The 13,117-nt window shown below is 38.3% G+C and overlaps 2 protein-coding genes across 2 annotated transcripts in view; one reads left to right on the top strand and one right to left on the bottom strand.

Annotated features, from left to right (window-relative positions):
- Positions 1-13,117, bottom strand: part of LOC137634903 (uncharacterized) — a 160,400-nt gene that overhangs the window by 125,524 nt on the left and 21,759 nt on the right. The window lies entirely within an intron of this gene.
- LOC137634700 (flagellar attachment zone protein 1-like) lies at positions 4,955-7,081 on the top strand. Its single transcript, XM_068367191.1, has one exon. It carries the CDS (start codon positions 4,955-4,957, stop codon positions 7,079-7,081), a length of 2,127 nt encoding a protein of 708 aa, XP_068223292.1.

Here is a 13,117-nt window from a genome sequence, read left to right as displayed (position 1 = left end):
ATTTAAATGAACGCAAATCTGAAGTTTTATTAACTTTAATTATAAAAAAACAGGATCTTTAAAACAAATTTTGCCAGTTACAATTGTACGTTGTTACTGGTAATTACTCAAATCTGCCTATTGGTCGCTAACGTTGGAACTCGATTTTAACCAACAGATTTTTAACGAAAACAAGAACATTCTTTACCTCAAGTCAACATACTCTCCTCCAGAATCCTGGGTGATTTTCCATAAAATCATCGGGGGATTTATCCACGAATCCTGTGGGGATTTACCCCAATATCATGGGGGATTTACCAACTTTATCCTGGGAGATTTACCCCAAAATCCTTGGGATTAAATCCCCAAGTCCTGTGGAAGATTTACCCCAAAATCCTCGGAATTTGCCCACAAAATCCAGGGGTAAAATCCTGTGGTGGATTTAACCACAAATCCTCAGGATTTAAGTAAAAAGGCTTGGGGTAGTTAACCATGAATCCTAGGGTAGTTAACTGCAAATCCTATGGGGGATTTAACTGCAAATCCTATGGGGGATTTAACTGCAAATCCTATAGGAGATTTAACTACAAATCCTATGGGAGATTTAACTTCAAATCTTATGGGAGATTTAACTACAAATCCTATAGGGGATTTAACTACAAATCCTATAGGGGATTTAACCACAAATTGCGTTGGAGATTTAACCAAAAATCTTGATGAGGAACTTTATCCCGAACTCTTAGGGTTTTCAAGTCCGAATCCTTGGGATATTTAATCAACAATCCTTGGAACATTTAACCCAGAATCCTTAGGGGAATGAACCCTGAATCCTTGGGGATTTAACTCAGAATACTTGGGAGATCTAACCCAAAATCCTTGGGGGATTTAAACCCACAATCTGGTTATTTAACCACGAATCCCGGGGAATTTAATCCCGAATTCTGGAGATATTTAACCAAGATTTCTGGGGATTTAATAACGAATTCTAGGGGGATTTTATCACGAATTCTGGGGAGATTTAACCATGAATTCTGAAGGAATTTAATCACGAATTCTGGGGAATTTAGTCACATATTCTGAGGGAATTCAACCAAGAATCCTGGGGGATATTTAACCAAGAATCCTGGGGGATATTTAACCACGAATTCTGGGGGAGATTTAATCACGCATTCTTGGGGATTAAACACGAATTTTGGTGGATTTAATCCCGAATCATGGGTGATTTAATCACATTCTGGGGGATTTAACCAAGAATCCTTGGGGAGATTTAACCGTGAATTCTTGGAGATTTAATCCCAAATTCTTGGAGATTTAACCACGAATTCTGGGATATTTAACCACGAATTCTGGGGAATTTAACCACGAATTCTTGTGGATTTAACCATGAACCCTGGGGAACTTAATCACGAATTCTGAGGAGATTCAACAACGAATTTTAAGGGGATTTCAACCCCAATTCTTGGAGATTTAACCACAAATCCTTGGGGATATAATCATGAATTCTGACTGGATTTACCCCTGACTCCTGGGGTAAAACTATTTACAGGTTAAAAAAATATCGCAAAATCCCTTCTTTAGCAACAAGACATTTAACAGGTTAACAATGTTTTTTTTTTTTTCGAATGAAGGAAAGATGTTTTTGGAGAACAAATCAATGTTTTTAAAACAATTAAAATTGCCTCTGAAAACATTGTTAAATGAGCAGCTGTTTCTCCAAAGAAAATGTGTTTATGAAGGATATAAAATGACTATGAAATAGTAATACCAATACAGAGATTTCGAGATTTTCAAATAATTGATATCATAAAGCCACAAATGGGCCTAAATGTTCAAAACTTCCTCTAAATGAATCAATTAATAATAATTAGACTTTTAAATTAATAAAAATTAGACATTAATGATTTAATAAATATAATATTCACATTCAACTAATTACTTAACAGCAGTAATATAAGCGAACTGTTCAATAAGGACTTAATTATATTACACTTGAAAAAATGTAATTTTAATCAGAAAGTCTCCTTAAAAAATACAAGCGAGTGTAATTTTTACCCTACTTTGTAATTATCTTTTACGGGTTAGTAACTGTAATATCACTCCTTTACGTCAATAATACGTTATTAAAACTGAAAATGCCTGGCAACATTTATACCAGTATTTTAAATTTGTTTTTGTTAACGGCAAAATTTCAACAGTGTACATTACGCTCGTAAAAAAAGTCATCAGTATTAATTTAAATTACATTAATATACTAATTTAATTACATCAGGAATCATTTTTATCACTTCGTTAATACGTAACTCGAATATATAAGTATGTTAGAAATAAATACAGCGGTTACATATGAATCAAATACACAAGTAATACCGATCAGTATATATATATATATATATACAGTATATATATATATATATATATACAGTATATATATATATATAGTATATATATATATATATATACAGTATATATATATATATATATACAGTATATATATATATATATATATGTATATGTGTATATACATATATATGTATATGTGTATATATATATATATATATATACACACACAAGCAAACAAATGCATACGTTTCTAGTCCACAGCCGGACAAAGGCTTCAGATATGTTTTTAACTATGTCTGGGGTTTAACCAATTTTCATCATATTTTCTGCATTTCAATCAAACCAACGTCATCTTATCAAAAAATAAAATGCCTACATTTTCTATAGATTCAATAACAGCGATGTATAACCCTACCAATTAATGTACATCTAAATTAGAATTCAATTTGAGGAACCAACACTCAACTGACCTTCACACCTTCAGGGCTCGTAGGGAAATGCTCTGAAAACCGCGGAATTTCCCTCAGCCAATCACAGGGCTTCAACAGAACCCCTTTGTAAGCCAGTCTCTTATTGGCTTAAACTTTCGTTATTTAGCTAAGGTGTTTAGAAGCTATCCTCCTATTGGTTAGGCACTTCCAGTCAATTTTGATTCCAGAGGGTATTACCACAACGAATTATCTTGCGTTGAGTGACATATCAAACAATATCTTTGACTAATATAAATATATGAACTAATATACCAAACTAGAAATTTGTTAGAAAAAAAAAAATTTAGATTTATGGTAAAACGTCAAAAGAAAAATAGGAATAATTGAAAGACCTTGGTAAACAAGCCAACGAGGTGGTTGGTTCTTCCAATATATATTCTGTATCTTGCATACAGTCAGTCGGTGGCTGTATTCACTCTCTGTAATAACTTCTGTAATTTTGAGAAGGAATTTAAAATATGTATCAATATTAATATGTTTTATAGTACAGTATTGCAGGTCAAGGTGATACACAAACTCTTTCACATATAAATATATAAATTATATATATATATATATATATATATACAAAGACCGAATAGCTAATAAAAAATGTTTGAGTAACTACTATTGAATTAATAATTTTATATCAGATTATTATACAGTTACCCAAGCTAAGTACTATTCTCATATGTACTCTGATATATATATATATATATATATACATATATATGTATATATATATATATATATAAGGGACTGGCTGGCAAAATCTAACTGAGGGCTTTCGGCGTCAATAGGCTCAGGGAGGCATGATAATGATGATAATATATATGGATATATACTGTACATACCTACACACAGATAAGTAGGTATGTATGTACATATATACGTGTGTGTTTACATACATACATATATACATACATACATATGGAATATATATATATATATATACATGTATATATATATATATATATATATGCATATTAATTTGTAAGTATGTATGTATCTGTATGGATATATATATATATATATGTGTGTGTGTGTGTGTGTGTAAGTATATATACACATACGCATATATATATATATATATATGAATATATACAATCATATACATACATGCATACTATATATATATATATATATAATATATATATATATATATATATATATATATGTATATATAATGTATATATATACATATATATGAATATATATAAATAAATATATGTACATATATATATATATATATATATAGAGAGAGAGAGAGAGAGAGAGAGAGAGAGAGATATGACCATTTCAGAATCGTCGTTGTAGACATCGATTGAGCTCCCAAAGTCTGCAGGATTTTCTCGTCTTCACTGAATCTTTGAGTCAGTTTTCTGAGAGAGAGAGAGAGAGAGAGAGAGAGAGAGAGAGAGAGAGAGCACCATTTCAGAATCGTCGTTGTGGACATCTTAGATTGAGCTCCCAAAGTCTGCAGGATTTTCTCGTCTTCACTGAATCTTTGAGTCGGTTTTCTGAGAGAGAGAGAGAGAGAGAGAGAGAGAGAGAGAGAGAGAGGACCATTTCAGAATCGTCGTTGTGGACATCTTAGGTTGAGCTCCCAAAGTCTGCAGGATTTTCTCGTCTTCACTGAATCTTTGAGTCGGTTTTCTGAGAGAGAGAGAGAGAGAGAGAGAGAGAGAGAGAGAGAGCACCATTTCAGAATCGTCGTTGTGGACATCTTAGATTGAGCTCCCAAAGTCTGCAGGATTTTCTCGTCTTCACTGAATCTTTGAGTCAGTTTTCTGAGAGAGAGAGAGAGAGAGAGAGAGAGAGAGAGAGAGAGAGAGAAGACCATTTCAGAATCGTCGTTGTAAACATCTTTGATTGAGCTCCCAAAGTCTGCAGGATTTTCTCGTCTTCACTGGATCTTTGAATCGATTTTCTGCCAGGACTTCAGTATTATTTCGTCTCTATTGATTTTTTGCTAGGCCTTGAATTGTTTCTCAATGGCTGCTACGGAATTATTTTGTCTCCAGCGATGACTGAAAATCTTCATCTTCCTTGGCTCCAGGAATTCTTCGTCTTCAGAGAAATGTGTCAATGTTTTTTTTTTTTTCTAATTTTGATGCTATATTCGTTAGCCATGGAAGGCATTGAGTAAATCTCTACTATACAAGATGGCTAGATTTATGACTGACAAAATGATCCTAATGGGATCTTTGACAGCTTTTGGCGTCATGGCATGGTGCTGGGGAGGCGAGGATTCACACAAAGAAGCAGAACAACTCTTGGATTTAATGGATCGGGAGGAAATGGAGACACTGCATCCAGCAGTCTACGATGGGGCAAATTATGTTGCCGGACTAAGTGAAGAGTTGGAAGGAGCAGAAGAGGGAATTCAGTTGTTTGACGATTTCATCGCTAGAAAACACCAAGAGACGGAAACGAACAATGACTTACAAAGCATCTGTGAAGAGGTGCATGGAGCAGAGGCAGAAGAAAATGAGCTATCTACGGACAACGCAGCCATATCAGCATTAAATGCAGATTTAGAGAGAGCTGATAAGAAAATTAAGGATCTTATAGCAAGGCTAGAGATAGCTGAAAGTCAAAACGATGAACTTCGAGAGGAGCTCTCGTCCAAGACATTTGTTCAGGTAAGTGAAATTGAGGTATGTAATAACATCGGTAACTTAGCTTTAATGGATGATTTACAAAGAGCAAATAACAATATAGAGTCACTTTGTGTAAGTCTAGAAAAAGCTGAAGCTCAAAACGATCAAATTCGTGATGAGCTTTTGGCCAAGGCATACGTAGAAACTGAGTTAGAAAATTCCCGTGAGGAAATTCGGATACTCGAGAAGAAGCTGGATAGAGTAACACGAGATCTCGAAACAGCCAACGAGAGAGCTGATAAGAAAATTAAGGATCTTATAGCAAGGCTAGAGATAGCTGCAAGTCAAAACGATGAACTTCGAGAGGAGCTTTCGTCCAAGACATTTGTTCAGGTAAGTGAAATTGAGGTATGTAATAACATCGGTAACTTAGCTTTAATGGATGATTTACAAAGAGCAAATAATAATATAGAGTCACTTTTTGTAAGTCTAGAAAAGGCTGAAGCTCGAAACGATCAAATTCGTGATGAGCTTTTGGCCAAGGCATATGTAGAAACTGATTTAGAAAATGCCCGTGAGGAAATTCGGATACTCGAGAAGAAGCTGGATAGAGTAACACGAGATCTCGAAACAGCCAACGAGAGAGCTGATAAGAAAATTAAGGATCTTATAGCAAGGCTAGAGATAGCTGAAAGTCAAAACGATGAACTTCAAGAGGAGCTTTCGTCCAAGACATTTGTTCAGGTAAGTGAAATTGAGGTATGTAATAACATCGGTAACTTAGCTTTAATGGATGATTTACAAAGAGCAAATAACAATATAGAGTCACTTTGTGTAAGTCTAGAAAAAGCTGAAGCTCGAAACGATCAAATTCGTGATGAGCTTTTGGCCAAGGCATACGTAGAAACTGAGTTAGAAAATTCCCGTGAGGAAATTCGGATACTCGAGAAGAAGCTGGATAGAGTAACACGAGATCTTGAAACAGCTAACGAGAAAGTTATGGAAAAGAGCGACTTGGAGGAATACGTCGAAAGTGCCGACAAAGAGATAGGAACACTCTTGGCTGAACTGGACAGCGTCAAGGCTGAAAACAAGAGATTGAAGACCGAAAACGTTTGTGAAAAGGCAGCTTTGGAAAGTGAAGTTAATGCTGCAGTAGAGGAAGTCTATAGAATAGGGACTAAATTGGATGCTGTCCTGGAGGAGAACACCATATTGAGGACTGAACTATTAATCAAGAAAGACTTGGTGTGCGACCTGGATATGGCTGAGGAGGAACTGGATAAACTTTGGAAAGAAATTGCTGGTGTTAAAGAAGAGAATAGACGACTGAAAAGAGACCTCTCGGAGGAGAGAGCCACAAACAATGCGTTGATGGAGGCCGACGAGAAGAAAAAAATTATGGAAGAAGAAATTAGGAATCTCACTTCCGTGGCAGACGAATTTGCAATTTATAAGGAAAAGTATCAAGAGGTGATGGAAAGAAATACTAAGCTGGAGATGGAATTAAACCATAAGAATTACGCTATTAGCCAACTTGTAGACGGTCTCTCTCAAACACACCCCGAGTTGAAGGAATTATATCTCATGGACATTTCTGGTGAGCAGACTGGGGATTTGATTTGGGATAGCCAGTTAAATAGATTCGCCCTTCAAGAGACGAGAAGGCAGGGCTGGAAAAAAAACTAAGAGGAATTATATCCCAACACAAAATATGAAAAAAAACTGGGGATTATAATATCGCCACCAAAAAAAAATAAAAAAATATAAAAAATGGTGATTATAATATCGCCACCAAAAAAAAAAAAATATTTATAGGAAAAAGGGAATAAAATTTGTTTGATTTTATTTTGGAAAGGAATTTTTTTTTTCTGTTTAGTTTTGTTTGGAAAGTAATAATCTTTTTGTTAAGTTTTGTGCTTCACCCATTCTGGACAGGTTCAGGACATCAGTTTCACTGGAAAGGACACCAGAAACGATTTGGCTTGAAGGACGCTTGGATGGACTGCCCCCAGCTTAAAGGACGCAAGGCTAACTTTCCAGCTTGAACGATGCTTGGAATAATCTGGAGGATTAGTGCTGCAGAAGGAAGAAACCTGGCTGAGTTTAGTATACTATGTACCTTGATGGGGTGTACAGGACCTTTGTCAAGTGTACAAATGGTCGGATATCTAGATCTATTCCTTTGGATACCAACCTTCGGGTGGTTCTGGGGGCATAATCTAGAAGACTGGCTATGCAGAGGGATGAAGCTGGGATTCTTCTAGTATGCAGACAAGTTCTTGGAGGTTGAACCAAGACATCTTTGGCTGGGAAGAGAAGCGGCATCTTTTGGAGGTAGTCCTTCATCAGTCCGAATTTTTAGTTACTCGCAGCTATGGAGCATCAAATAGCAGGAGCAGAAGATAGTAACAGCTAGCAAAAGTTAGCAGCAATGGGAAAGCAACGGTTAGCAGTAGCTAGCAGCAGTCGCAGCTGAAGTTAGCAGCAGTATGCAGCAGACGTTAGCAGAAGCAGCTAGCAGCAGCTAGGAGCAACAGCAAGCAGCATGTGCTAGCAGCAGCAGCTTGCAGCAGCAACAGTTGCAGTAGCGAGCGGCTGCAGCAGAAGCAAGCAGCAGCTACAGCAGGCTGCAGCAGCAGCAGCAGCTAGCAAAAGCAGCAGCAGCTACCAAAGTAGCAGCAGCTGCAGCTAGCAAAAGCAGCTGAAGCAGCAGTCTGCAGAAGCAGCAGTAAGCAGCAGCAGCAGCCGCAAGCAAGAGTAGCAGTAGCAGCAGCAAGCAGCAGCACTAGCAACAGCAGCTTGCAGTAGCAAATAGCAGCAGCTAGTAGCCGAAAGCAACGTTGCAGCATACAACAGCTAGCAATAGCAGAGACTGCAGCTAGCAGCAGCAGTAATTAGCAGCTACAATTGATAGTAGCTAACAGCATCAGTTATGAGCGAGAGCAGAATCTGCCAACAGCTGTGGGTCGTGAGAAACACCAGGAACAGATGCAGCAAAAAAAAAAAAATGAAAATACTAAAATAATTTTTAAAAAAAATGAAAAAAAAGGCAGCAGACAGAGGAGGAAGAGAAGGAGGAGGAGAAGCAGCAAAAAATAAAAAACAATAAACAAAAAAATGGTGATTATAATATCGCCACCAAAAAAAAAAAAAATATAAAAATGGTGATTATAATATCGCCACCAAAAAAAAAAAAAAAAAAAAAAAGGTGATTATAATATCGCCACCAAAAAAAATAAAAAAATATAAAAATTGGTGATTATAATATCGCCACCAAAAAAAAAAAAATATTTATAGGAAAAAGGGAATAAAATTTGTTTGATTTTATTTTGGAAAGGAATTTTTTTTTTTCTGTTTAGTTTTGTTTGGAAAGGAATAATCTTTTTGTTAAGTTTTGTGCTTCACCCATTCTGGACAGGTTCAGGACATCAGTTTCACTGGAAAGGACACCAGAAACGATTTGGCTTGAAGGACGCTTGGATGGACTGCCCCCAGCTTAAAGGACGCAAGGCTAACTTTCCAGCTTGAACGATACTTGGAATAATCTGGAGGATTGGTGCTGCAGAAGGAAGAAACCTGGCTGAGTTTAGTATACTATGTACCTTGATGGGGTGTACAGGACCTTTGTCAAGTGTACAAATGGTCGGATATCTAGATTATTCCTTTGGATACCAACCTTCGGGTGGTTCTGGGGGCATAATCTAGAAGACTGGCTATGCAGAGGGATGAAGCTTGGATTCTTCTAGTATGCAGACAAGTTCTTGGAGGTTGAACCAAAACATCTTTGGCTGGGAAGAGAAGCTGCATCTTTTGGAGGTAGTCCTTCATCAGTCCGAATTCTTAGTTACTCGCAGCTGTGGAGCATCAAATAGCAGGAGCAGAAGATAGTAACAGCTAGCAAAAGTTAGCAGCAATGGGAAAGCAACGGTTAGCAGTAGCTAGCAGCAGTCGCAGCTGAAGTTAGCAGCAGTATGCAGCAGACGTTAGCAGAAGCAGCTAGCAGCAGCTAGGAGCAACAGCAAGCAGCATGTGCTAGCAGCAGCAGCTTGCAGCAGCAACAGTTGCAGTAGCTAGCGGCTGCAGCAGAAGCAAGCAGCAGCTACAGCAGGCTGCAGCAGCAGCAGCAGCTAGCAAAAGCAGCAGCAGCTACCAAAGTAGCAGCAGCTGCAGCTAGCAAAAGCAGCTGAAGCAGCAGTCTGCAGAAGCAGCAGTAAGCAGCAGCAGCAGCAGCCGCAAGCAAGAGCAGCCGTAGCAGCAGCAAGCAGCAGCACTAGCAACAGCAGCTTGCAGTAGCAAATAGCAGCAGCTAGTAGCCGAAAGTAACGTTGCAGCATACAACAGCTAGCAATAGCAGAGACTGCAGCTAGCAGCAGCAGTAATTAGCAGCTACAATTGATAGTAGCTAACAGCATCAGTTATGAGAGAGAGCAGAATCTGCCAACAGCTGTGGGTCGTGAGAAACACCAGGAACAGATGCAGCAAAAAAAAAAAAATGAAAATACTAAAATAATTTTTTAAAAAAATGAAAAAAAAGGCAGCAGACAGAGGAGGAAGAGAAGGAGGAGGAGAAGCAGCAAAAAAAAAAAAAAAACAATAAACAAAAAAATGGTGATTATAATATCGCCACCAAAAAAAATAAAAAATATAAAAATGGTGATTATAATATCGCCACCAAAAAAAAAAAAAAAAAAGGTGATTATAATATTACCACCAAAAAAAAATAATGAAATATAAAAAATGGTGATTATAATATCGCCACCAAAAAAAAAAAAATATTTATAGGAAAAAGGGAGTAAAATTTGTTTGATTTTATTTTGGAAAGGAATTTTTTTTTTCTGTTTAGTTTTGTTTGGAAAGGAATAATCTTTTTGTTAAGTTTTGTGCTTCACCCATTCTGGACAGGTTCAGGACATCAGTTTCACTGGAAAGGACACCAGAAACGATTTGGCTTGAAGGACGCTTGGATGGACTGCCCCCAGCTTAAAGGACGCAAGGCTAACTTTCCAGCTTGAACGATGCTTGGAATAATCTGGAGGATTGGTGCTGCAGAAGGAAGAAACCTGGCTGAGTTTAGTATACTATGTACCTTGATGGGGTGTACAGGACCTTTGTCAAGTGTACAAATGGTCGGATATCTAGATCTATTCCTTTGGATACCAACCTTCGGGTGGTTCTGGGGGCATAATCTAGAAGACTGGCTATGCAGAGGGATGAAGCTGGGATTCTTCTAGTATGCAGACAAGTTCTTGGAGGTTGAACCAAGACATTTTGGCTGGGAAGAGAAGCTGCATCTTTTGGAGGTAGTCCTTCATCAGTCCGAATTTTTAGGAGCTCGCAGCTGTGAAGCATCAAATAGCAGGAGCAGAAGATAGTAACAGCTAGCGAAAGTTAGCAGCAATGGGAAAGCAACGGTTAGCAGTAGCTAGCAGCAGTCGCAGCTGAAGTTAGCAGCAGTATGCAGCAGACGTTAGCAGAAGCAGCTAGCAGCAGCTAGGAGCAACAGCAAGCAGCATGTGCTAGCAGCAGCAGCTTGCAGCAGCAGCTTGCAGCAGCAACAGTTGCAGTAGCTAGCGGCTGCAGCAGAAGCAAGCAGCAGCTACAGCAGGCTGCAGCAGCAGCAGCAGCTAGCAAAAGCAGCAGCAGCTACCAAAGTAGCAGCAGCTGCAGCTAGCAAAAGCAGCTGAAGCAGCAGTCTGCAGAAGCAGCAGTAAGCAGCAGCAGCAGCCGCAAGCAAGAGCAGCAGTAGCAGCAGCAAGCAGCAGCACTAGCAACAGCAGCTTGCAGTAGCATATAGCAGCAGCTAGTAGCCGAAAGCAACGTTGCAGCATACAACAGCTAGCAATAGCAGAGACTGCAGCTAGCAGCAGCAGTAATTAGCAGCTACAATTGATAGTAGCTAACAGCATCAGTTATGAGAGAGAGCAGAATCTGCCAACAGCTGTGGGTCATGAGAAACACCAGGAACAGATGCAGCAAAAAAAAAAAATAAAATGAAAATACTAAAATAATTTAAAAAAAAAATGAAAAAAAGCAGCAGACAGAGGAGGAAGAGAAGGAGGAGGAGAAGCAGCAAAAAAAAAAACAATAAACAAAAAAATGGTGATTATAATATCGCCACCAAAAAAAAAAAAATAAAAATGGTGATTATAATATCGCCACCAAAAAAAAATAAAAAATATAAAAAATGGTGATTATAATATCGCCACCAAAAAAAAAAAAATGGTGATTATAATATCGCCACCAAAAAAAAAAATAAAAAATATAAAAAATGGTGATTACAATATCGCCACCAAAAAAATAAAAAAATATAAAAAATGGTGATTATAATATCGCCACCAAAAAAAAAAATATTTATAGGAAAAAGGGAATAAAATTTGTTTGATTTTATTTTGGAAAGGAATTTTTTTTTTTTTTTGTTTAGTTTTGTTTGGAAAGGAATAATCTTTTTGTTAAGTTTTGTGCTTCACCCATTCTGGACAGGTTCAGGACATCAGTTTCACTGCAGAGGACACCAGAAACGATTCAGCTTGAAGGACGCTTGGATGGACTGCCCCCAGCTTAAAGGACGCAAGGCTAACTTTCCAGCTTGAACGATGCTTGGAATAATCTGGAGGATTGGTGCTGCAGAAGGAAGAAACCTGGCTGAGTTTAGTATACTATGTACCTTGATGGGGTGTACAGGACCTTTGTCAAGTGTACAAATGGTCGGATATCTAGATCTATTCCTTTGGATACCAACCTTCGGGTGGTTCTGGGGGCATAATCTAGAAGACTGGCTATGCAGAGGGATGAAGCTTGGATTCTTCTAGTATGCAGACAAGTTCTTGGAGGTTGAACCAAGACATCTTTGGCTGGGAAGAGAAGCTGCATCTTTTGGAGGTAGTCCTTCATCAGTCCGAATTCTTAGTTACTCGCAGCTGTGGAGCATCAAATAGCAGGAGCAGAAGATAGTAACAGCTAGCAAAAGTTAGCAGCAATGGGAAAGCAACGGTTAGCAGTAGCTAGCAGCAGTCGCAGCTGAAGTTAGCAGCAGTATGCAGCAGACGTTAGCAGAAGCAGCTAGCAGCAGCTAGGAGCAACAGCAAGCAGCATGTGCTAGCAGCAGCAGCTTGCAGCAGCAACAGTTGCAGTAGCGAGCGGGTGCAGCAGAAGCAAGCAGCAGCTAGAGCAGGCTGCAGCAGCAGCAGCAGCTAGCAAAAGCAGCAGCAGGTACCAAAGTAGCAGCAGCTGCAGCTAGCAAAAGCAGCTGCAGCTAGCAAAAGCAGCTGAAGCAGCAGTCTGCAGAAGCAGCAGTAAGCAGCAGCAGCAGCCGCAAGCAAGAGCAGCAGTAGCAGCAGCAAGCAGCAGCACTAGCAACAGCAGCTTGCAGTAGCAAATAGCAGCAGCTAGTAGCCGAAAGCAACGTTGCAGCATACAACAGGTAGCAATAGCAGAGACTGCAGCTAGCAGCAGCAGTAATTAGCAGCTACAATTGATAGTAGCTAACAGCATCAGTTATGAGAGAGAGCAGAATCTGCCAACAGCTGTGGGTCGTGAGAAACACCAGGAACAGATGCAGCAAAAAAAAAAAAATGAAAATACTAAAATAATTTTTTAAAAAAATAAAAAAAAGGCAGCAGACAGAGGAGGAAGAGAAGGAGGAGGAGAAGCAGCAAAAAAAAAAAAAAACAATAAACAAAAAAATGGTGATTATAATATCGCCACCAAAAAAAAAAAATAAAA

Source organism: Palaemon carinicauda, chromosome 45 (genome assembly GCF_036898095.1).
Source record: "Palaemon carinicauda isolate YSFRI2023 chromosome 45, ASM3689809v2, whole genome shotgun sequence".
NCBI lineage: Eukaryota > Metazoa > Arthropoda > Malacostraca > Decapoda > Palaemonidae > Palaemon > Palaemon carinicauda.
Note: the sequence above shows the minus strand (reverse complement) of the source record. Positions and strands in the feature narration are given on the sequence as shown.